The 26,807-nt window shown below is 34.6% G+C and overlaps 2 protein-coding genes across 2 annotated transcripts; both read right to left on the bottom strand.

The window, feature by feature from the left end:
- Positions 1-14,085: 14,085 nt before the first annotated feature.
- On the bottom strand, positions 14,086-15,894 carry LOC131039276 (uncharacterized). Its single transcript, XM_057971980.2, has one exon. The coding sequence runs from the start codon at positions 15,892-15,894 to the stop codon at positions 14,086-14,088; it is 1,809 nt and encodes a 602-aa protein (XP_057827963.2).
- A 7,207-nt stretch (positions 15,895-23,101) lies between these two features.
- LOC131039277 (methyltransferase FGSG_00040) lies at positions 23,102-24,901 on the bottom strand. The gene has a single exon (XM_057971981.2). The coding sequence runs from the start codon at positions 24,899-24,901 to the stop codon at positions 23,102-23,104; it is 1,800 nt and encodes a 599-aa protein (XP_057827964.2).
- Positions 24,902-26,807: the final 1,906 nt, after the last annotated feature.

The raw sequence follows: 26,807 nt of genomic DNA, 5'->3' as shown, positions 1-26,807 counted from the left end.
TCCTCTCTCTCCCTCTCCCTCCTTCCCTCCTTCCCTCTCTCCCTCTCTCTCTCCCTTTCCTCTCTCTCCCTCTCTCTCCCTCTCCCTTCCTCCATACCCCTTCTTCTCTCCCACCCCCCCTTCTCTCTCTCTCTCTCTCTCTCTCTCTCTCTCTCTCTCTCTCTCTCTCTCTCTCTCTCTCTCTCTTTCTCTCACTCTCTCCATCTCCCTCCTTCCCTCTCTCCCTCTCTCTCCCTCTCTCTCTCTCCCTTCCCCCCCTCTTCTCTCCCTCTCCCTTCCTCCATACCCCTTCTTCTCTCCCACCCCCCCTCTTCTCTCTCTCTCTCTCTCTCTCTATCTCTCTCCCTTCCTCTACCTCTCTCAAGAGCATGTACGAGGTACTGAAACTATTAATTCCCTTCCCTACCATAACTTTTTTAAGGCTTAGTAGCGTGTACGCGGTACTTATTACTCATAAGCACATATGAGGTACTATTCCCATTATTCGTTACCCTGTGATAACATTTTTAGGCTTAGTAGCGCATACGCGCTACTTATTAGCCCATAATGGGAAACAAGAATACCGTTTGGCTTGTCAACATTTTATGGTCTAACAACACATATGTGGTTATTAATGTAGCACGTACGTGGTTTATTGACATTGTTTTAGTTGACCAAAAGCCTCAATGGCCTCAAAAGAAGTTTTTGAGGTTGTTGAAGGCCCCACTAGAACTGTGTCTACACTTCTATCACTGTTGTATACATAAAAGTAAGTGAATTTTTTGTTTTTGCATGATTTCAAATGATTGAATTGTTATTTTTATTAGTTTTTTTGTTTTTGCATGGTTTCAAATGATTGAATTGTGATTGTTTAATAGTTTGATTCCAAAAAATAGTGATAAGATGCATATTTATGGTTCTTTATTTATTTTTGAACTTTGCTTTACATATATATGTAATATGATTCTATTTAGGTCAACCGATATCAACCATGGGAAAGAACAAGTGAGGAAGGATGGAACAATGAGAGGCTCAAAAGGAAAGACAAAGGCATTGTATGAAGAAATTGCATGACATAAGAACAATGGGAGAAGAAGGTATGTCATCCTCAACATCTCAATTCAATTTACCAAATGAATATAATGCACCTAATGCAATTGAAGAAGAAACATTTGATAATTTACTGTTTGAACCTAATGCAATTGAAGAAGAAACATTTGATAATTTACCATTTGAACCTAATGCAATTGAAGAAGATACCGCATTGAATAATCAATTAAATGATGAACATATTACACCTTCTCTACTTGATGAATTGAATGTACATAATGCACCGATGTTAACAACTCCTAGAATCATTTGTAGGAAACCAAAGTATCTAATTGACATTGATGAGAATATATTGAAGTCAATGCCCAATAAAATGAATGAACGAACTTGTAGGAGAATGGTTAAAATAATATGGCAAAACTATTTTAAAAACTTAAATCAAACCGCAAGATGTCAATTAATTGTTCAAATGATTAAAAATTTGAATTTTAAAGAGACAATGAAAATTCTAGGCCTAAGATCATCTGAAAGTAACAGTGAAAGAACTATTGTCAGAAATCTATTTGATGCATATCAATCTATTGGTTCAAAATCACATAGTAAAGATTCTAATGCCACTCGACGTATCATTACAACAACCATAATGAGCAAGAAAATAAAAAAAAGATCGTTTGATAAGCAAAAAAAGTAAGTCATTAAATGTTAGTAGAACAACATTAAGTAAAGCATTAAAGAGGTGAGAACAAATAGAGGAACCTAACAATAATTCTCTTTGGGCATTCTCAGGTAGACTTCCACGCAAAGACAAGGTTGTTGTAGATGCACTAAAAACATTAATTGAAATTTTTTGGCATGACAACACAAGAGTATCGCCCAACCAAAGAGATGTTGTTAGAAGATGAATTGGGTCTAAAAGTCATAAGTCACATGCGAAACACTATTTGGATATGACTCAAACTAAATTTTATGAAAGATTCCTTCAAAAGTTTCCTCAAATAAAAATTTCTCTAAGATTTTTTGAAATGGCAAAATCTTTTTATATTAAGATTAATCATGTACGCACCACGTGTTGTTGTAGGATGCATATTGAATTTTCCATGCATTATGATATTTTTCATCATATTTGTTCTACTTTGCACACTAATGATGTTTTGTAGGAATGTAATATACAAGCACCTCCTAAGTTGGCAAGAGAATTTATTTCAAGTGTTCTATGTAATAGACATGATGGTTGCATTTATTATAAGATGCCTTGTTTGGAAGGTTCTTGTGCTATATGTGGTGGTTTGCAATGTTTACCAAGATTCATACATTTGGAGAGCACACATGAAATTGGTAGGAAACTAGTTTCTTTCGAAAAATACAAGACAATCACATATGGAGTTAAAAATGGAAAAGATTTGAAGAGATGTTAGCTAGTGAAAAATGATATATGTGTAGCTCAATTTATGAAAATGTTTCAAGAGAAACTAGTTTATGAGTACATAATGCATACACATAGAGCTCGATGGTTAGATGAGCAATTCAAGTTATGTGAGGACACATTTCCTCTTGGCACCATTGTCTCTATCATTGATTTTGCTGAAAATTATACACTACAACCTCAAAATGAAGTGCAATCCATGTATTATCACTCTACACAAGTTTCTGGTTTTGTACACATAGCATTCATGCATGCATATGATAGCAGAGAGGAGGATAGAAAGGTTGTAAGAGAGTATCACTTCTACATAAGTTATGATCATTCTCATTCATCAGAGCTTGTACAAGGATGCTTTAAAGTTTTCTATGATAGTTTAAGGGAAAGGAACATACGATACAACTAACACTTAATACGATCAGATAATTGCACCACACAATTCAAGAATGTAAGGATGTTTTATTGGTTGACAAGGATGCATCTGACAAGTGGTGTACAACATTTTTAGAATTTGACTGAGGCTGGACATGGTAAGGGAGAGAACGATGGTGTAGAAGCATGTGTGAAAAGAGCCCTAGCCAGGGAAGAATTGAAGTACGAAGGTGGTGCTGAGTTGGTAGATGCAGAAAAAATTGTGCGATGGTGTAAGTCTATGATGGGTCCAGGTAATCCATGTACATCATTGGTTCGTAGATATTTTTGGTTGATCACTGAATCTAACATTGAAAACTATCTAGATTGTTGTACAGTTGTAGGATTGAGTGACATGCACTCATTTATGAGTTCAAATTAAAGGTCACTGGTAATTTATATGAGATAGATGGTATGTTTTTTCTCTTCATGCATGTATTGTTTGTGGGAAGAATGTGAATCAGAAGAGTGGGTTGACAAATGGTCTTGTAGACCATTGGTTCCCATTGATTCATATCAAATTCCCAAAGCACTACAATTGAGCCAGATGGAGACATCAATGGATTTTGACCATGTATCTGACCTAGTGGATTCAGGTAATTTTTTGAGTTAATTTTTTTGCAAGTATTCTTTTTGGTTCATTTTGTTGTACATCATACTTTATTTTTGGTATTAATTAACACTTTATAAAATGCAGGTCATGTGTATGCAGCTGTTGCAGAAGAGAACAATGAAGAAGGAACATATTACTATTTGTGTCGTTGTGTTGAGCCTAAAAGAAAATTGACAACCACAATCATTGATGGAGAGGGTATTGAGTACCCAATAGGGCTTGTTTTCATGATAGGAACATGGCTTCGGAGATACCCTATCAAGAATTATGATGTTTGGTTGTTCGAGGACTTTGAAACACACAGACATATTCTTCATTTATCCAAGCTTGTTGTTGCAACAAATATTCATTTGATGAAGTATCGTGGTAGACCTCATAAAAAGATTTTATGGAAAGTTCGTGAATCTGACCATGAGGCAATACTTGACACAATACGGGTTAGAGCCGATCCTGAAGGCTCACTTGATTGATTCTATGGTTCAGAGTAGAATGATTTTGAGAATTTTGTATAAATCATCGATGAATTGTTCTATATTCATTTTTTGTATATATAAATGCCCATGAGCTGATTTTTACATGTTTAGGGGCATAATTTTGTATATTTAAGTGGAAATGAGCTGATTTGTACATATGTACATGCCAAATTTTGTATATTAAAATGGCGATGAGCTGAATCGCACATATTGTAATGCCAAATTTTGTATAAAATCCCATGAGATGATTTGTATATTAAAATAGCGATGAGTTGAATCACACATATTGTAATGCCAAATTTTGTATAAAAGCCCATGAGATGATTTGTAAGACAATTTATTGTATAATCAAATAGCCAAGAGCTCATTTGACCATATTTAAAGGTAAATTTTTGAATGATATGTGACAATGTTTTGTGACTATTTTGTGTGTCAATGTTTTGTGACTATGTTTTGAGTATATGTGATGTCTCCCTGGTCAATCATGAGCATTCTTGATTCTTGTATAATCATGGATAATTATTTGAGTCATTATCGGGTCATAGGGGTCATAGATTGAGACTAGATACAGTTTGAGCAAAAATTGTCATTGTTGTCAAAAAAAATTTCAAAAAAGTTGTCAAGCAACTTCTACATTGTGTCAGTAGGGTATGAAGTCGGTTTGTGCATACAACGAACATAATCAATTCTAGCCAATTTTGCAACTTTTCCTTGCAAGCAACTGATGGTTTTTGGAGCAGGCAAAAAAATGCTACTAATTGAAAGTGGCTCTGAGTCATCGAAAACCAAGATAGGCCATTGTAGAGGAGGCACACATGACCACATGGGATCAAATAGATTGATCATATGTGTCGTGGATTGGAAGAAATAGTCCATCAAATTTTGACAATTTTTTGGACTCAAAGCACTTGAGAGATCGCATCGGTAGGGTATGACTCTCAAAGTTTTGGTGCTTTGGGATGCACGAGAAGGTCATGCCTAGCATAAAACTACCCACTTGGATGTGCTCATGATGTCGGTTTGTGCATACGATGAACATAATCAATTTTAGCCAATCTTGTAACTTTTCCTTGCAAGCAATTGACGGTTTTTGGAGCAGGCAAAAAAATGTGACTAATTAAAAATGGCTCCAATTCGTCAAAAATTGAGATAGGCCATTGTAGAGGAGCCTCATGCAACCCCACGGGATCAAACAGATCGATCGTATGTGTCGTAGATTGGAAGAAACAGTCTGTCAAATTTTGATAATTTTTTGGACTTAGGGCACTTGAGAGATCGCATCGGTAGGGTATGACTCTCGATGTTCTGGTGCTTTGGGATGCATGAAAGGGGCATGCCTAGCGTAAACCTACCCACCTAGATGCGCTCATGACATTGGTTTGTGCATACGACGAATAGAATCAATTCTAGCCAATCTTGCAACTTTTCCTTGCAAGCAACTGACGGTTTTTGGAGCAGGCAAAAAAATGCTACTAATTGAAAATGGCTCCGAGTCGTCAAAAACTGAGATAGGCCATTGTAGAGGAGCCTCACGCAACCCCACAAGATCAAATAGATCAACCATATATGTCATGTATTGGAAGAAATAGTCCATCAAATTTTGACAATTTTTTGGACTCAGGGCGCTTAAGAGATCGCACTGGTAGGGTATGACTCTCGACGTTCTGGTGCTTTGGGATGCATAACAGGAGCATGCCTAGCATAAACCTACCCACTCAGACATGCTAGCGATGTCAGTTTGTGCACATGACAAACATAATCTATTCTAGCCAATCTTGCAACTTTTCCTTGCAAGCAACTAACAGTTTTTGGAGCAGGCGAAAAAATGCTACTAATTGAAAATGGCTCCAAGTCATCGAAAACCAAGATAGGCCATTGTAGAGGAGTGTGAGGGTGCTCTCGCACCAAACACATTATTGTTTATATTCATATTGTCAATTTTTATTGTTTATATTCATATTGTTAATTACCTATGCAAATATTCATTTAAATTTGTAAAAGGGCAGCCACCAAATACAATGAATACACAATAATGAACTGAATACAAGGAGTTTTGTAGGGTTAATTCAACATTTTAGAAATTTAATCAAATCATATTCCACGATTGCAATGTTTTATATAATACATTTTTGTTGTTTATATTCATATTGTTGATTACATATGCAAATATTCATTTAAATTTATAAAAGGACAACCACAAAATACAATGAATACAAAATAATGAACTCATTATACATTTATTGGATCGAATATCGATGTTATATATATTAAAAAAGGCATGTCTTCCAAGTCAATACAAGTATTACAAAAATGTGGCATATGCGATGTCCAAATCGATATACAATAAAAATGTAGAATATATCTACATGTATTGGTCATTCTATGACCAAAACTAACACTATATGATCCTAAACTTGTGGTGGATCATCAAGATCAAGCCTCTTTGGTGTAGTACGTGGCTCTGTAGATGGCTGCAAAACCACAATTCAAAAGCCAAGTTAGAATTTTTTTGTAGAAAATAGTTCACAATTAACAACATAACTATGTATTTAACTTTAATTCCTTTGCAATTGAAATGTAGATTACCTCATCAGTTGATCCAGGAGCTAATGTCTTCGCTCTCCTCTCCTTGTCACTCTTACCTGAGTTTTGTTGAAGACATACTTAAATGGATCCACATTATGGGTGTACCGCGAAGGAGTCTATTATAGATTAAATGTACAATTAATATAATGTACTAACATAAATATATCAAAAACACTTAAAAGCTATAATATAGAGAACAATGGCGTACCTGTGCCTGAGATGCTTGTCCAATGGACTGAGGATGGCTCACCATCGATGTAGAAACTGTCGCTATTACCTATACAAAAAAAGTACAAAGATTAAATACAATTAATATAATGATAAGTATTGAAGGTTGAAAACAATTAATTTTACATATCAAACAAAAGTGTACCAGATCTTGAGATGCTTCTCCAGTGCAAGGAGGAGGGTTCGCCATTGACAAAATAGGTATGGATATTTTTTGTATGAAAAAATTATAAGATTATAATATATCACAAGTTCACATGTACGTGTGCATATAATCATGAAATCAAGAAAATAAAGTAGAGATACATACCTTCGTCCTCTCTTGATCTGTGGGTGAATCAGGTGCATTCAACATATCCACAAAGCTCAATGGCCGCTGTACATGTAAAATAGACAAAAAACACTAATCAATCAAACAAACCCCAACTAATACTTGATTTCAACATTTTCAAACAATTGTACAACTAAAAATGTGTTCAATTACCTTCTTCACACATTTTGGCATCTTTGAGGAATTCTTTTTCTTAGGACGAGCCCTAGACCCGGAGGGGGTACCCTAAAAACACAAAATTAACATGAGATATTAGTACAAATAATAAATTAAACAAAATTTTAAAAATCTAAAATGAAATGACTTGCATATTCCATCAAAATAATACATAAAAAGAGTTGTACAAAATATGATACCGTATAGCCTTGTAGGCCAAAATCGATCGCTGAGAGCATGATGTCATCAATCTGGGACATTTCATCCCTTGTCAACACCTACAAACTAGAAATTGGACCAAGCATTAAAGATAGTTAGTATATCTTGTATTTTTTTGAATTCAAAGTGTACTATTCTATTTGAACATGTTACAAAATTTATACCTCAGGCATCAAAGTTGCAGCTATGGTAACTGGGGGAGGTGTATGGGATACCTTTGCTACATCTTGAAATGCATATTATTTGTCTCAATTTAAATCGATGTATAAATGAAAATTCATTTATGTATTTACAAATTTAAAGTGACTGATAAATGAAATGTTATGAATTCAAATCAATACACCTGTGTCTGTGGCTCATGGGCAAACGCCATGTCCATCAACTCATCTATTAGTGTGACATCCTCAATCATGTGAGCCTGACATCTACAACCACAAATCATGCACAGATGATATGAGTATCCATCTGCACTGGTTGCATCATCTATCCCCAAGCAACTGACACACATATGCTCGATGGGCTCTCTATCACCCTCTAACGACTCATCATCCAATACAATAGGGTGTGCTAATGACGTCCCATGCTGGATGATGGCACCAATCAATGTTGTGGCCGCCTGAAGAGTCTGTAGCTCCATCGACTCTTTCAACTCTAATGGGACAACCTGATGCACCTTGGGTCTGGGTGCTAGGGGGCAATGACTCTCCGCGGCTAATTGCATATGGGATCCAGGTCTATCTTGGGTAGAGCCACCACCTCTACCATGAAACTCTCTCATGTTAAAATAGTTTGGCCGCACATTGAGCACAAACTCCCAATATATTTTTCTCAAAAAATATAATAGCACCTCATAATTATTACAAGGTGGATCATCAAAGACCATCAACCACCTCTGCCAAAAAAGATTCTTCATTTGCACATTGGTACACCAATGTATGGGAAACCTCTTTGCATTAAGAGTTAATGACTGACTAGTTTTGGGATCAACAAAAAGGGCACATATTTGTTGTTTAGAAATATTTTTATTTTTGACTCCATCGTATGATAGCCCATTGGCATAGAATTGACAACACCTATCCCTAAAGCTTCCCCATTTGGTAATTTCTGTGGAAACAACTATGGCACCAGTAGCTAATGTTTCTAGGCTAGTGGCGAGGGATTGATGATGGTCAAGTTTAGAAGTTTTCAATTTTACAATCAATCTATTGATTTTAGATGTATTTTGTCCTAACTAATTAATTAATTCTTCCTGTGTTTCGGTTGTGTGGTCAAAAGGAGGAATTGGGGGTTGTTATTCTATGTTTTTAGGAGGTGCATTTGGTTTTTCTTGTGGGTTTTCAGGAGCTGCATTTGGTTGTTTTTGTTCTATATTAGAAGAATCTAGTTTTTGAAACAAAAAATGAAAAAACCTAATCAAAATTAATGAAATTAAATTCAAAATGTAAAACAAATTGCATAAACTGGAAAGAAAGACAAAAATAAACAAAAAATAACCTTGATCCATAGCCTGGAGGACAAATCTAGCACCTCGTTCGCAGTTTAGGTGAGAAAATGGGGAAAAAACGAAGTTAAAAATGCGATTTATGGGTAAATGAGACCCAGTTTTTTTTTAAAAACTTTTTTTACCAGGCACTGCGTACGCGGTTTTATTTGGATTATTAGCATGTACGCGCTCATTTTCCTATGAGCAGCACGTACACACTCATTTTCCAAGGCATAGCGCGTATGCACTCATTTTCCTAAAAGCAGTGCGTACGCACTACCTTTTCTAGGCCCGGGAAGAACAAACCTAAGTGCGTACGCGAGAATTTGAAATTTTAAAACCGTGTACGCGCTGCTTGTTTTTCCAAGTTTTTTTTTGGTGGTGTCCACTTTTCTGACCACCATCTTTGTGCACACGCCCATACTTTTGATATGCAATTATTGTTGATGATTCTTTTCTTCTTAAATGTAATTGCATATGTTGTATGAAATGGCATGAACATGACAAAACCCTAATCACACACACTTGCTTGTGTATGAATGATGTAAGCTTGCTCCACAATGATTGAATGTAGAATATGTAGTCTGCAAGGTATATGAAAATGATTGATGAAAACTTCATGGTTGTCTTAGGTTTAATTATTATGATGGATGGATAAAATTAGGTTGATCAAATGTCTCTGTATAGGGGTATCTAGGTTAATTACCAATTAGGCTAACCTACAATGGTCATGTAGAGCCACAAATTTCATTTCCTATTAGATAGATATGACCCATCCCCTAATTTAAAATAGGGCCCACCTAAGGGGGACTGGGGCACTAGGTTCTCTAGTGCTAGGACCAAGGACCATGATTTAGGTCTAGGAGAAGGACAACACTCTAGGAAATAAAATGGAAAGTGTACATGGCACTAGAATTAAAGTTTAAGATAGTGAGTAGACCCAAATAGGTGATGAGGGGGAGACACACTAAAGTAGGGACACAAACATGGGGTGTAAATTGGCCCAATGAAAATTTACGATGCTACATTTATCCCCCACTTTAACAGGAGTATAAGTCTATTAAAATACTTACAATAAAGGAGATGAAAGAGATGAAAGGGAGGAGCAATGAGGAGCATGGTCACAAGGAGTATAATATATCACTAATTTTGAGGAACTAAGCCCCCAATATTATGATCTTAACTCATTCAAATGCATGCAAGGGTAAAACCTTGGCGCCTTTAGAGGAGTATGTCTCAAACTCTCTCTCTCCTAGCTCTACTATTAATGGTAAAACCCTAGTGAGAGAGTCATCCAAATCTTCTAAAAATGTGAAAGAGAAGAAAAAAGGCTTAAGTTTAATCTCATTTGACCATTGGGGAAAAAAAAGGATTGCAAACTGTCTGTGCCAAAAATCCCTCAGAGAATTAATTTGTTGAAATGGAAGGGGACAAGGTTAATACTCTTGATTGTGAGGGGGACCCACAAGGGATGGATTTCCATATCAATATCCATATTGATATTGTGAAACATATCTCTATGGGTATGGATAAGGGTTCCTTTGCCATGGGATCAGGGGATATGTCGATGGTGGTCAAGGATGTGATAGAAGGTAGGGTTAATCTCTTTAATTAGATTGTGTTAGATATCAATGTGCTCAAAGATAGGGTTAATTCCCTATATGATAAATTGGAACATGGACAGTTGAGTGTGAACAAGGCCATGCCTATAGAAAATTAGATAAAATGCTTTTCACCATTCAAAAAATTTCTACTTGGATATGAAAACAATGAAGCTAGATCATGAGGAAAAGATAAGATCTCTCGAAGCTTCTATTGATAAAATTCATGATAAGATTAGGGCCATGGTTGATGTGAGTATAACTTCCATACAAAATAGTTTTGTGGGAATTAGAAAATTGAATGAGAATGTGAAGACCCTTAAACATCTCTCTAAGGGTAATTTGAAGCCCCCTCTATTACTGGGAAGGATTATGAGAAGAATGGTATGATTGTTCAACATGGTGCAAATACTAGACCTAATCTTAGTCTCTCTTCTAGAACTTGAAGCCGTGATAAAGGTAAGATTGATCATGCCCAATTTTTTCATGATGTTCTTAACATCAGTGAAAATGTTATTAGCAAGAATGTTAAAGTTTCAAAGATTCTGAAAAATATTTAATAGGCTTTCAAGTTGGGGTACCTCTTCTTGTCTTTTGTTTACCTCCTTGCTAGCTATTGGCTTTCATCTAGTTCTTTTTCTTGGTGTTGGCTATCTTTTTTTGTTAAGAGTTTTGGCCCCCCTTCAAAACCTATTTTACTCTAATAGAAAATATTAACCTTTGAATTTTCTATTTAGACTCATATATAGTCTCCAATTAGATGACCCAATGTATAACTAACAAGCACGCATTCCTTACTTAGGAAGACATTTATTTTAAAATAAAGAAAATGGAAAACATCTAAGAGTCCTAATAGGAATGAAACTCATAACCATATGAAGATATAAATGTCAACTTCCAACAACATAACAAATTATTGATGAAAACTTCTATGAGTAGTTGGTCATATCATTGATGATTTCCACAAATGAGTGACACTCTCCAACAACTCATAGTAATTGGGCTTCCTATAATTTAAAGATAGTTCTTCCTTTGGATATATGAATCTACATAGTATTGGCTATAGGAAAAACTTCATCTAGGTTGAACATAATGCTGCAAAACAAGTTAGCATGCAAAACATTGTAAATCATAACTACTATCCAATCTCGTAACATCACAAATAATTTTAAATACATAATATTTTGTATTAATATCCATTTAAATAGACATTAACGTGCTCTTCTAAGTTCTTGCATGCTAACTTATTTTGCAGCATTAAAATTTAAAGGATTTCTTAAAGTATAAGAAAGAACATGATTACAAGAATATTAAAGGATAATGATATATAATAGAGAATAACAACCAAACACTTCTTCCAACTTATACTTGGAGACAAGATGGTTTCTTGAGATATTTTAATTTCATATCATGCCTAGAAACTCTCAAAATAATTAACTAATAGTCATAGAAGATCATGAAGTTGATAAGAAAAATATTACACTATGTATATGTGAACATAAGTGTAATTGGGGCTGTCTTTATGAAAAAGAAAAATTAAAGAATCTTTGGAAGAATAGAAATATGTTTGAATAATGTGTAATAATCCATGATCTAATGTAATTAAATGATGGAAAGAGGAGCCATAAGTACCTATGTAGTTAATGGTCAACTTGCTTTGGGTTGTTGAAATAGAAGAATAGTAATGTGAGACACTGAGATCCTTGAAGCATATATACTTATTTGATACCACAAATGTGGGACAATGAATATCAAATTATGAAAAGTTCTTTAAGGTCTAATCGATAAACAAGAAGCTACGAAACAAATATTATATGCAATAAAAATAATAAATGTTTCTATTTCCAAGATGCACATTATTAGAAAAGTTTGAATTAATACAAATGAGCCTAGAAGATGTGTAAAATTTATTTTAAACAAATAAAATGTAAAATAGACCATGAAAATAGTGTACACAAAAACAAAAATTAGATAGAAAGTAAGGTTAAAACTAACTAAAAGCAAACATTGTCTCACTATAAATACTATTATCTTGACTAATTTAAACACACAATACGAACTAATAGTATTTAAAATAATAATAAATAAAGAGTAAAATTTAAACTATATTTATTGTTCAAGTGAATGTGTTAGAAGATATTGTATAAAGGAGAACATAAGGTAAAAAAATCCTAATAGCTTTTGGAAGGCGATAATACATTATCATGGCCCTCTTTTAATGGATTAGAAGTTTTGCAAAAGTAAGTGAAACCCAAGAACTTAAAGAAAGAGAAAATTATAAAAAATAAAACTAATACATAGAGGTAATAGAAGGGTGACCTAAAGGTATGGCAACTTTGAGGGATGACAACCAATCCATCTCTCCAATGCAATATAAGTATTAAAAGTAAAGCATGTCAATTTGAATCATGTTGATAGATACTAGAAGGGTGACCTAGTCATATGACAAGTTGAGGGTTAGAAACCAATCCATCTCTTGCTTGCACTACAAGGAATTTTTAGGAGTATTGTGTTAGCATAAAACTAAAAATATTAAATTAGAGCAACATGATGCAAAAATGGGCAGCTACGTGTATGTTGCTAGAGGACATGTTAGCTAAGGTCAACGTTTGAAAGTGTTATGTAAAAAAATGCAAACAATACACTTTACACATATAAGTGCTTTGGTGTGTTGTGATGTAAAACTACGTTTCAAAATATTCTAGCATGCTCCACTTTTAAATGTCAATGAAATTCCATTTAAAAATAAATAAACATTTGGTAAAATGGCACTTTGTACAAATTAAATGACTAAGCATTGACCAAAGTTTGAATTTGAGTTATGAAATGGGGCAAGCCATGATCATGAGGTTGACCTTGAATATGTGGAATTGACCTAGGTTACATAAACAATCATATCTAGTGAATAAAATAATGTATAGGTATAGGTGGATGAATAGACATAATTAATACATAATTTGGATAACTATATCAAAATATGCTTACAAATGAATGTGATCGAGAGTAAATGTGTATGACTAAATAAGAAATATGGGGAGAGGGGCCCAAATTTGTGCAAGATTTTACCAATTGTCATTATTTAAATGTACTATGCCATTTTCTAAGAATAACAATATGATTAAATGGGAAATAAAAATGACATATAGAATAAAATTTTTGCTATAACAATTATATCAATAAATCTATCAATCTAGCATGAAGTTGCTTTCGTTGGAAAAAACAATATAAATAAATAAAAACTTCCAATAAAAAAACATATAAGAACAAAATCTTTTTCTCACACCAATAAAAGTCGAACATCTCTCGATAACTTTATTCCTTCTGAAATTATTTGGTCTACACCTTTACAATTAAAGTACTTCATTAAACTAAACCTGGGTTTATAAGAAATTAAACATAAAAAGAAAAAAAGAGAGTAAAGACTCTAACTGAAAAGCATCCAACAAGTTATGATCTTCATCTTGCTAATATTTTGAATATCTCACAATATTACTAGGCCATAGCAAATACTATAGCATCAACAGCTCCGTACATACTATATGTTTATTGTAGAGTACACCTCACGGGGATTCCAGGTCCTGACGGTTGGGATACATGCATCAAACTTTGACACCACGAAAGCTTTAAGGACATGTTCTTTCTGTTTTCCAATTATCGCTATGCTGTTTTCCATTGCCTTCTGAACAAGTAAATCCCTCTGTTTTCCATGCGCTTCCTGTAGAAGCATCTGAAACATCTTTAGAGAGGCATCGCAACCTGGTTCAGCATGCCGCAATGCCTCTGCTACTTCCATTATTGTAGGAAGCGACTGTGACAACACACGAATATCAGTATATACTTTGGCAGTAGAAAAAACAAATTTGTAGAGACAATAGAATGAGGCGCGTATGAGTTGCTTCACTTCATCCTGGGCCTCAATATTCTCCAACTGCAGAGCGAATCCCACCATGGACTGCAAGTTTCTGGATGAGATATTCGTTGGCTTTGTCAGGGACTGTAAGTAATTGTTGATAGTATGACTCAGTTTTCGGAAAGATGGACCAAGAGACCGTTCCAAAACACACCGCTTACACTCACAGTGAAACCCCAATGGTGTCAAATCGCGCTCGCGTTCCACTAGCGGATAAAGGCTTCTGGAGTAAGGAACAGTTATTTCCTCTTCTGCAGCAATTCTTCTCACAGCTATAATGAACATTGCTTGTCCAACCACCATACGTTTAGCATTTGGAAAACATGAATGATTGATGAAAGATGGAAGACCCCAAAGCCCGCATTGCTCTATTACGCTCCTCTGATTCCAAAACCCAATGCTGCTGTTCAAACCATCTTCATCCTCCTCAACTGGATTTTTCCCATCCCTGCTAATATGTGTGAGTAGACCATTCAGCTCCACAGCTTTCCTGAGTTTAAACGTGTTTATCTGGAATTTCCCTGGGTTTACACCAAATTTGTTCCAATTAGCATTATTTACCCTGAACAACTCTATGTCCGGAACCTCTGTCTCCTTTAGCCAAGATGAATCAGTAAGGTACCGCAATTGCTGCAGAATCCTTGGACATGACATTGCGGAAGCAGCAGCTCGATTCACTGTGTCTTGATGAAGACGTTCAAGCTCGCTGGCAGGGCTCTCTTCGACAGGAAAGGCCAGTGGCCTACAATAGATGCCACTCGTTGCAATCGCATTCTCCACAAGCAGAGTATCTCCGATCTCAACATCCTTGGTAACAAACAAACCTCGACCATGCAGAGGCGACTTTTTAATAATCACTGGACCAATATAATTACTCACCTCCGGAATATCTTGCGGTCTACAACCATTTAGAAAATAGGTTGAGAGATCAAACTTACCTTGTTGGTTTTCTTCATTCAGCTTCTTCGAATTGTCAAAGTTAGACTTTATTTCCTTGGCATCTGGGGATTGCTCTAGTGCCAGTCGAAAGAACGAACAGGCTAAGTTGTACTCTTTGAGTCCGTGCAAAGCTCTGCCCTTGCGAAAGAGGGATTTGAGATGAGTGGAATGAAGTTGCAGGGCTTTCTCGCAGTCTTCTACAGCTTTCCCATATTCCTCCAGTCTTAAACATGCCTCTGCTCTGTTAGAGTAACAACTCACAAATACGTCCATGGCTTCCTTGTTACAAAGTTCATCTTTATTCTTAAGAGCAATGTCTATGCATTCAGAATAACATGCGATCGCTCCTTTCCAGTCGCTGTTTTGAAACCGTTGGTTGCCTTTGGCCCGCAGATCAATTAAATCTGCAACTGGACTCTTCTCTTCTCCATGGAGCACTTGAGAAAGCTGAAGCCCTTGCAAACTTTTATGTATCTCTCCTGCACTGCTGTCCATATTTGCCTTGTTTTTCTTACTAGTGAAGGAAAAGCAAAATCCTACTGATGGGGAACAACTGAAAATGCAATAAATGACATAGGCAAACTGGAATTTAAAAGTAACCAGCATGGCGGTTAAGCAAGCTTCGGGGCTAAGGAAAGAACATTCGACAAATGCTAAAAAAGCGGAGTGCGAGGACGGAGAACAGTTGGAAAAGTGAAAGCAATAAAGAAACGGTGGGAATGGAACCCACGCAGTTCTATCTCTTCTTTAGTAGAGTACTCGTACATTACTGCATTTACGTCATTAAATGGTTTCACTTTATGTAAACGTAGATTTATCAAATCTATGAATCCGAGGTTGCGAGAATGGAATAAAATGTCACCCCAACAACACTGATCTTTAATATTAACTCTCTTACATTATTAAAATCTAGGTCATCAATTCCCTCACTTTAAGTGGGTCTTTTCTTTTTATTTATTTATTAGATAAGTGGGAAATGGGTTCCACTCTCAAAGTTACATTATCAAAATAGTGAAATAAAAAAGTAGTTATGAATTGTATCAATGTAACATAAATTAACGAATAATAAAATAGTAAAATTAAATTAAATTAAAACTGAAGAATAAACAATTCGGAGATTGGTTAGTTTTCAAATTGTAGAGGCCAATCTGAGTGTTCCACTCATCCACCACAAGTTTTAATCTTTCATTCTACTTTTCCATGACAAAATTCATGTTATTTTTCTTGATCTCTCAAATCTTCTTAAGTTCCTTCTTAAATTCATGTCGCTTCTCTTCTAGCCAACCCTCCTTCCTATCAAGGTCCTCTTGCAAGTAAGCCGTGGAAAACATAGAACATTAAATGAGATCTTTAGTAATAGAAAACATCTTAGTTAGAGTATCCTCGACTTGACAAAATTTTCAGTCCAAAGATCTAACTTTTTTCTTTGCATTCCCTTGTTTTTCCTTTTGAGGATCTTCAATGACATCCACTCCATTTTCTCTATTCTTTCCTTACTATGTAAGGTTTCTAAAGATGGTATAGAGTTTTACACCATCGATGTCAAGCTAATTTCAAGCACATTCTCCTCATAAGGATGATAGTAGGAATTAGATATGTCTTAAGGGAACAAGACCATAAGATTTGGTAGGTTGAGTTTGACTCCTTTCCTTAATTGTCTTTACTAGAATCCAAAATAACTTTTAAGGTGCGAGTTTGCACATATTTTTCAACATTTTCTTTTCTAGTATTTTTATCATGATTAGTAGCAACTACGATTCTCATAGACACTTTTTTTCTTTCATTCAAAACATCCTATTTCTCCTAATCACATTCCACACCCATATCCTTCCATTTTTTTGAGCTTTCTTTTTTTCTTTTCCTATTTTTCCTAATGTTTAGGATTTTTACCTTTTGTTTTTTCCTTACTACATGTCTCCTAAAGGGGTCTGCAAGACCAAAAGGCTCTTTCAATTAATATTAGCTTCTGTAAAACCAATTCTTAACACCTTAACGATGCCCTTACCTTTCTTTACCTTCTCAAAATTGGGGTTTTGAACCTATGTAACCTATTGGGGATTCAAGACCTCAATCCTTCCAAGAGGATTCAACAAGGGGATAAGTCTAGTCTACTCAAAATTCATAAGGATTTTTGTATCAAAGAGAGGGCCCTATGAACTAAAATTATCTCTTGACTCTCTAAAAGTAAAGTCATTTTGTGCAAGAGATTATCAAAGGGTTCTATGCAAGTTGAATTAAAAAAAAAGTATATTAATCCTTGATGTAGGTGGATATCTCCATTGATAATGGAGGCTTCCAAGGAAGATAACACAAAGAATGTAATGTTAATAATCTTAAAATTTAACTATAAATGCATTAAGATAGAAAAATGATAGTTATAGACAACCCCAAAGTGGCCTTCTATAGTAAAATATTTTATTAAGTTTCTACTTATCTCATCCCATAGCTTGGGTATACCTTATTAGTTATAACCATTCTAGAAGCAAACTGGTTTCTTTCCCCTCTTTGAGAAAAAAATCAATGCATTTCTTGTCCCTAGATTTATGTCATCTCTTCACTTCATGCCTATGGTTGCTAACTCTAGTAGTCTCACTAATCATTTCTACTATTATGGTAAACCCGACTCCCCCTATTTTGACACATTTCAAGTTTCAAGAGTCTGAAAACGTTTTAGAAATGATGACATTTTGGCCTTCCATGAACATGAAATAATTTGAGACCCCTCAATTAAACATCTTCCACATATCTCTATTTTTCTGTAGTTGTTCATAGGTGGAAGAATTGAGATAGAAATTTTCATCACCCTTCTCTTTCCTATCATTTTAAATCTTGTGAGTTGTAATGACAAAGATAACATTTCTTTTCATGAATAAATGAAAATAAAAGAAATAATTTTTAATTTAATTTTGAGTTTCACATCTTTCTATCAGATTGTAATCATTTCTATGAAATGTGGCCCATGAAAATATAATATTTCAAGATTGTAACATTAAAACATCTACTTTTTCAATATAGTCCTTCAAGTGAATCAAAATAGTGATCATAATCCTCACGATTTTTTTTTTTTCCAAAACTAATATTTTTATTTTATCTCCACTCATCTTGTAATTCCTTTCAAAGGATGCATGAATCCTCCAAGTTCCATTTTCTTTTATTTTTTCATCATAACTTTAATTTTTAATCATTAGAACTATATTTCACACTAGTAGAGGTATTTGTTGAAATGTGGACCAAGAGCTTCACTCTGAAACCAAGAACCCAATATTAGCAACAACAATAGATTTTTTTCTTCCATATAAATGTGACTTATCTTAATTTCTTTAAAAATTCATAAATAACTTTCAATTTAGTTGATATGATTCAAGATTCTCGAGAGGGTATATCACCCTTAATTAGATTAGTAGTCAGTTTTGAGTTGTGTTGCAGGTGGAGTTTCTTTATTATGTAGTGTAGAGCATTTTGTAGAGCCCTCCTCACTCCTTACCAAGAAAAAAATGCTTCTACTTCATTATGGGGCTTTTCCCCCTATTTGAGTATTAAATCGTTCAATTAACTCACCCTTCTCATTTCTCAAGATTCCTCCAACTATGACCTATCTAGGATTTCCTTTCTCTACTCAACTAGAGTTTAGGTTTGTCCATCCCAAATTAGGCTTCTTCCATATAGTCAAAAAGCTCCATTGCTTCTAGTATTTTCATTCCACAAAATTTCCTAGCTTGTTAGGAACTCCTCTATAGTCTTACCCAAAAAAATATTTTGATTTCAATTCTTCTTAGGTTGTTAGAAATAGATTTCCTTATTACTTAATAAATTTGGGTAGGGATTCATCTCTTCATCTTTAAAAACCTTGTTATTCCTTTCCTTCTATTAATTCTACACATCTCAAGTAGTTATCTTCTCTAATTCCTCCAACATAGTGCTTTTGTAAGAAGTAATCTAACTAAAGAGAAAATATTTGAGATCTTCATGGGTAACCCAAGAAATCCTGAATCTAGCCATGATCAATCCCAAAATATCAATAGACAAGGATCAATGTAGGAGTGGGTGGATATTATTTTCTTCTCCATATTTTTTAAGTATGCATTTATTAGGAAGTTAGAAATCTCTATGCATCAAGATATCCAAAGGGAGAATTTTCTCATACAAAGAAGTGCACAAGAAGAAGTTAATTTTGGGAACACACTACGGGTTCCAAGCATGGAGCAAATTGATATATGAAATCAAAAAATCTATGCATAATGAATAAAAAGAGGGTATAGTGAAATTGTTGGAAGAGTAGAGTTTTTGAAGATTCTTGTCTTAGAATTTTTTATTTGATTTAAGATTGAATTGAAATTGTTTCTAAAATATCTTTGCCAAAGTGTAGAGGCCCTCAGTGATAATAGTTTGGTATTTTAAATCATGTCAAAACCTACAGTTTTTGGTTTGTGTTTTTTGTTTTGTTTTGTTTTTATGTTGTATCAAAGTAAGCTAAATAAATAGGCTTGTAGTTTAAATAAGCAATCACTTCCCCAATCCACTCACCGTTTCAAAATTTGAGATAGTCACAATGCCGAAGCTTTTAGTGAATTCCATGACTAAGAGCCCTTAGTTTTAGGTGGGAGATTCTAAAAAAAGAACCCTTTGGAATTGAATTGCTAGTCAAGACATTTATTTTTTGAAGGTATTTGGCAACTAAAAATGAACATTAATTATTTTTTTGTTTGAAAAAGTTCCAATGCATTGTGGTAAAAAGGGATTTATTAAAATGTTTGAATATCCTTTTTATCCAATTGCAATTTTTTTTTAGTTTAAATAGACCTAGTTGTAGTGAATTAAAGTGGAATTTTTTTTTCTCTTTTGTATTAGTCCACAATAACTTCTTTTGGATTTTCTCTATCCATTCAATATGTATTTTTTTTTTCTCTTTTGTAGGGTTTCTCTGAAGACAATACCTTTCAAGGATGTATTTACTAGCATGTCTTAACAACTTATCTTTCCACCCTACCAATATATTATAGCATGGTTTTACTAGATGATTTAAATCAAGCTTTATTTTTCACAAAACTATATCTTATATTTGGTGATCACACAATCTAATTTAAGAAAAAATATGTTAACCTAAGACAACATTTAGGACTTGTGAGGGTCATTATAAGTTTATTTTGATGCCATTTTACATATAAATACTCCATTTAAAGTTTAAAGCTTGATGAATTTCATTTCTAAAAAATATTTCATCTATATTTTTTGTTAATTTTTTTTCTTGTGGCTCATATTAGCTCAACACTTATGCCCCCTACCTAGGTGTCCCCTATATCTATTGTTGGTGTTGTTCCTATTTTAGTGGCCCTTGATCCTACCTTTGTGTCATATCATGTTGTAGGTGTTCCTATGGATCCTTAGGTGCTCTTTCAAGTACTAACCTTATCGGTTCCATGGTACCTAATTCCAACACCCTAGATTGCCAAGTTCCTCTTTTGGGTTTGACAAATCATCTTTTAGATTCATTTTCTCCTTTTGAGGGATCTACAAGTACTACTCCCATTGTTCCCTAGTAGAAGGATGTTTCATCTTAGACAATGCTATACAATATTAAGAAGGGTCATTCCCATTTGATAAAAAAATATTAGATTGTTTCAATGGGTCCACTTTTCAATCCAATCTATGATTTTCAATAGTTTGTGTTTTAGATCTAATTTAGCTTTGTAGTGTTTTACTTGTGCTACCTAGGTGTAACTCTATTGTTTGGTCCCACAACAATTTTTGGTTTTGATATAATTTTCTAATTTGTAATAGTTTGCGTCCCTTCACCACTTACATTAATTAAACACAAATATATCTATATTTAAAAAAATATATATGTAAAAGATGTGCAAAGATATCAATGGAGAGGCAATTATTTTATTTGCATGTTATTCCACTTAAAATAAATTTTAATTTATATTAAATTTTTATTATTATATTTAATGTTTTATATTTTAATATTCTTTTTAAACAAATTTTTTTATTAAGATTTTTTTTTTTTTATTATTATTATTATTATTAGTATATTATATTGCCAATGACTACTCTCCATACAAAACAATACAATTGTTAAAATACAAATTCACATAACATAATTGTTTTTTAGATTTTTTACTATAAACAATATTGAGAATATAGATTAAGAGGACCGGACCACTACAAATCATATAAAAATACATTGTAATTTGCAATTTTTGTGTTTTTGATCAAGCGCTAGGCTCTTATTCTATTTTGCATTTATATTATACTTTTTATAAAAGTAAAAATATATTAAGAATAAATTATTATTATATCCCCATGCTACCATTGCATAATAACTTTGAGTTAATTAACTTATTTATTAGTCCAAAATTGCAATTATAACGGGAACCCAAGGCTTCCAACAAATACAAAACTGCATCTATTATGCAAACAACCACACACAATCCAAACCAGAAATGAACACATTTACTAATATAAATTGTGGATCTTCAAGTTAAAATATTCATATTACTAATATTTTATCTCACAACATTACTAGGCCATCAAAATTAGTATCACAACATTACTAGGCCATCAAAATTAGTACAACCAACTTCGAACCATAGTAGTACGAGTATAGATTATAGAATACACCTCACGGGCATTCCACGACCTCACTATTTGGAAAACTACATCAAACTTGGACAACACCAAAGCTTTAAGGACATGTTCCTTCTATTGTCCAATTATTGCTATGTTGTTTTCCATTGCCTTTTGAAAAAGTAAATCCCCCTATATTCCATGCGCTCCCTCTAGAAGCCTCTGAAACATCTTCAGGGAATTGCCACAACCTGGTTTAGCATACCACAATGCCTCTGCCACATCCATGACTGTAGGAAGCGACCTTGACAATGCATGAAAATCAGTATAAACTTCAGCAGTAGCAAAAAAATATTTGTAGAGAGAATAGAATGAGGAGCGTATGAGTTTCTTCTCTTCATCCTGGGCCTCAATATAGATTGATGAGTGAAATGACAATCATTAGGCTGACCTTAAATATATGGATATGACCTCGTATACATTACCAATTATATATAGTAACTTTAATATAATGTATAGGTATAGGTGGATGAATAGGTGTAACTAGCACATAATTTGGTGAATATATCATTTAATTATGTTGTTCATATGGATGTGGGTGGAGAGTAAATGTTTGTAACCCAATAAGTAATGAGGAAGGAGTTCAACTTTGTACAATATTTTGCCATTTGTGATTATATAATTGTGCCAAGACAATTTCTAAAAGAGATCATATTATCAATTGAGACATAAATATGAAACATGATATGCAAATTTTACTATTACAATCATATCTGTAAATCTATCTCGATATTATTTTTTATTTAATTATGCAAAAGAAACAATAAAAATAAAAATAAAATTCCTTTATATAGAAAGCATATAAAACCAAAATCTTTCTCTCACATATATAAAGATTAAACATCTCTGTAAAACTTATTATAATAGTTGCAAGAAATTTATGACGAATGAATCTTTACAATTAAGGTACTTCATTAGTCTACAACTGGAATTATACGAAATTAAACGAAAAAAAATGTAACAATTATTTGAGAGTAGGCACGAGAACTCAAAGGCATCCAATAAGTTAAAATTTTCATATTGCTAATACTATATCTTAGAACATTACTAGGCCATTACGATTAGTACAACAGCTTCAGACCATACTACTACGACTATAGACTATAGAATACACCTCACGGGCATTCCACGGCCTGACTGTTTGGAAAACTGCATCAAACTTTGACAGCACCAAAGCTTTAAGTACATGTTCTTTCTGTTTTCCAATTATCGCTATGCTGTTTTCCATTGCCTTGTGAAAAAGTAAATCCCTCTGTTTTCCATGCGTTCCCTCTAGAAGCCTCTGAAACATCTTGAGGGAGCTGCCACAACCTGGTTCAGCATGCCACAATGCCTCTGCCACATCCATCACTGTAGGAAGCGACCTTGACAGCACACGAAAATCAGTATAAACTTCAGCAGCAGCAAAAAGATATTTGTAGAGAGAATAGAATGAGGAGCGTATGAGTTTCTTCTCTTCATCCTGGGCCTCAATTTTCTCCAACTGCAGGGCGAACCCTACCAAGGACTGCATATCTCGGGGGGAAATATACATAGTGTTTATCAGAGACCTGCAGTAATTGTGGATTTTCTGACTCAGTTTTCTGAAAGATGGACCAAGAGATCGTTCCAACACACACCGCTTACATTCACAATGAAACCCTAATGGTGTGAAATCGCGCTCGCGGTCCACCAGTGGATAAAGGCTTCTGAAGTAAGGCACAGTTATTTCCTCCTCTGCAGCAATTCGTCTCACGGCTATAATGAACATTGCTTTTCCAACCACAATATATTTAGCATTTGGAAAACATGAATGGTTGATGAAAGATGGAAGCCCCCAAAGCCCACATTGCTCTATTACGCTATTCTCATTCCCGAACCCAATGCTGCTGTTGGCATCATCTTCATCCTCCTTCACTGGGTTTTCTTCATACGTGCTAATATATGTGACTAGACCGTTCAACTCCATAGCTTTCCTGAGATCAAACGTATTAATCTGGAAATTCACTGGGTTATCCCCAAATTTACTCCAACTACCATCATTTACCTTGAACAACTCCATGTCCGGAACCTCTGAATCCTCTAGCCAAGATGAATCAGTAAGGTGCTGCAATTGCCGCAAAATCCTCGGACATGACATTGCACAAGCGGCTGCTCGCTCTACTGTGTCTTGGTGAAGACCCTCAAGCATGCTCGGAGGGTTCTCTTCCATACGAAAGGCCATGGACCTGCGATAGATGCCACTCACTGCAATCGCATTCTCCACAAGCAGAGTATCTCCGACCTCAACATCCTTGGTAGCAAACAAACCTCGGCCATGGACAGGGGATTTCTTAATAATGACTGGACCAATATAATTACTCACCTCTGGAATATATTGCTGTCTGAAACCATTTAGAAAATAGGCAGAGAGATCAAACTTACCATGCTGGTTTTCTTCATTCATCTTCTTCGATTTGTCATAGTGAGACTTTATTTCCTTGGCATCTGGGGATTGCTCTAGTGCCAGTCGAAAGCACGAGCAGGCTAAGTTGTACTCTTTGAGTTCGTGCAAAGCCCTGCCCTTGCGAAAGAGGGATTTGAGATGAGTGGAATGAAGTTGCAGGGCTTTCTCGCAGTCTTCTACGGCTTTCCCGTACTCCTCCAGCTTTAAAAATGCCTCTGCCCTGTCAGAATAACAACTCACAAATACGTCCATGGCTTCCTTGTTGTAAATTTCTATGCATTCAGAATAACATGTGATTGCTCCTTTCCAGTCGCCATGTTGAAACCGCTGGTTGCCGTTGGAGCGCAGATCAAGCAAATCTGCAACTGGGCTCTTCGCTTCTCCATGTAACTCTTCAGAAAGCTGAAGCCCTCTCAATGTTTTCTGTATTTCTCCTGCAGTGCTATCCATACTTGCGTAGGCGTAGTTTTGCCACTAGTGAAGTAAAATAAAAAAATCTTTCTGACAGCAAACAACACATTGAAAACACAAGAAATGATTCAGGCAAACCGGAACTTAAAACTAAGTAAGCTTCGGTGTTAAGCAAAGAGCATTCGACAAAGGCTAAAGAAAAGCGGACTGCTTGGACAACGGACAGTCGGAAAAGAGAAAGCAAAAAGGAGCGGTGGGCATGGAAGCCAGGTGTTTTTATTTATTTTTAATAAAGTATTTTACTCGTACATTATTGAATTGACATCATTAAATGGTTTCACTTTATCTGGACAATTTATTAAATCTATGAATCCGTGGTTTTAAACTATAGAATAAAACCTCACCCTAACAACACTAACATATAATTATTAACTATCTTACATTAATAAATTAATATAAGGAAATGCTTTCACTTTATGTGGACACACTGCTGTTTTTAGAATAGTATTAAAATTAATCTTGATAATGTTCATTATTTAATAATGAGCTTAGTTAATTAATAACTATTTGATTGTTATAGGTTAACTGTGGTAATCAAAATACTATATTATAGTTGTATGAAATCTAACAGTAAATTGAAAAGATCTAATTAAAATACATAAACAAAACTTCGAGTTGTAGTACCTCAAATGGACCCCATTTGATAGAGTTCTCGTCAAGGAATCGATAGGAATCGGATAACTATTTCACAAAATGCATTATCATTCATTATCAACATAAAAGCATACCTTTTCTAATAAACTTGTATTCAAAAAAGAGACATTAATAGCATTAACAACATTAACCTTTTCATGTTCTATTTAGACTCGTATATAGTCTCCAATCGGATGACTCAATCTATAACTAACAAGCGCCCATTCCTCACACATAGGAATAGATGTTTTAGCAAATAAAGAAAATACAAAACATCTAAGAGTCGTAATAAGAAGGAAACTCATAACCATCTCAAGATATAAATGTTGACTTCTAGTAGCATAACAGATCATTGATGAACACTTTGATACTTGGTCATGTCATTGAAGATATCCACAAATGAGTCAAAGATAGTTCAAAGATAGTTCTGCCTTTAGCTATAGGAAGCTACATAGTATTGGCTGTAGGAATAACTTCATCCTTCTTGAACACAAACCTATAGAACAATTTAGCATGCAAAACATTGAAAATCATAACTACTATCCAATCTCATCACATTGCAAATAAATATATATATTTGATGTATAGCAAAGCAATAGATTCCAAAAGATCACACACAACTCACCTTGGTATAGTTTAAAATTTCAACATGGGAGATCTTTCTCCCAACTCACCTATAAAAGAAACCATGTAGGAAAGTTCCCTCTCAAGGATAGCTCCTTGGTGTTCCAAGACTTCAAAGGACATGCACTCATTAGAGGTTGGTTCCCAACCAACTCACATTTTTCACCCTTCTCAAAATCCAAGTTCTCTTTTACAATGTATTATGCCTCAATGGGCTATAAACACTAACTTTGGGTCAGGGGTTCACCACATTGTAACTGACATTGGAGACATCCTAGGGAAAGTAAATGTAACCTGAATAGACCATCTATACCCTCCAAATCTTTTGATTATTCCAACTACTATATTATCCAAACAATCAGTTCTAGACTCTGGTAGCCCTCACATTTGACATATCGGGTCATAACATTTGATGTAGACTATATCTCCATAAACCAAAAGTAGTTTAGGACACCCGTTCGAAAGTTACAAAACATATCAAAAATTAAGGGTTGGTTCTTTTGAAACACATCAGACAAAATTGGACTGGTGCTCTGCTCTTTTGGCCTAATTAGCCCTCATTTCCAAAGAAACCCTATGAAGGATTGACTCCCAACTTCTAAAATATACTCCAATTACTTAGACAAGT

The sequence above is a fragment of the Cryptomeria japonica genome, chromosome 10 (genome assembly GCF_030272615.1).
Source record: "Cryptomeria japonica chromosome 10, Sugi_1.0, whole genome shotgun sequence".
Taxonomy (NCBI): Eukaryota; Viridiplantae; Streptophyta; class Pinopsida; order Cupressales; family Cupressaceae; genus Cryptomeria; species Cryptomeria japonica.
The sequence above is the reverse complement of the archived record's forward strand: the minus strand, read 5'-3'. Positions and strand labels throughout refer to the sequence as shown.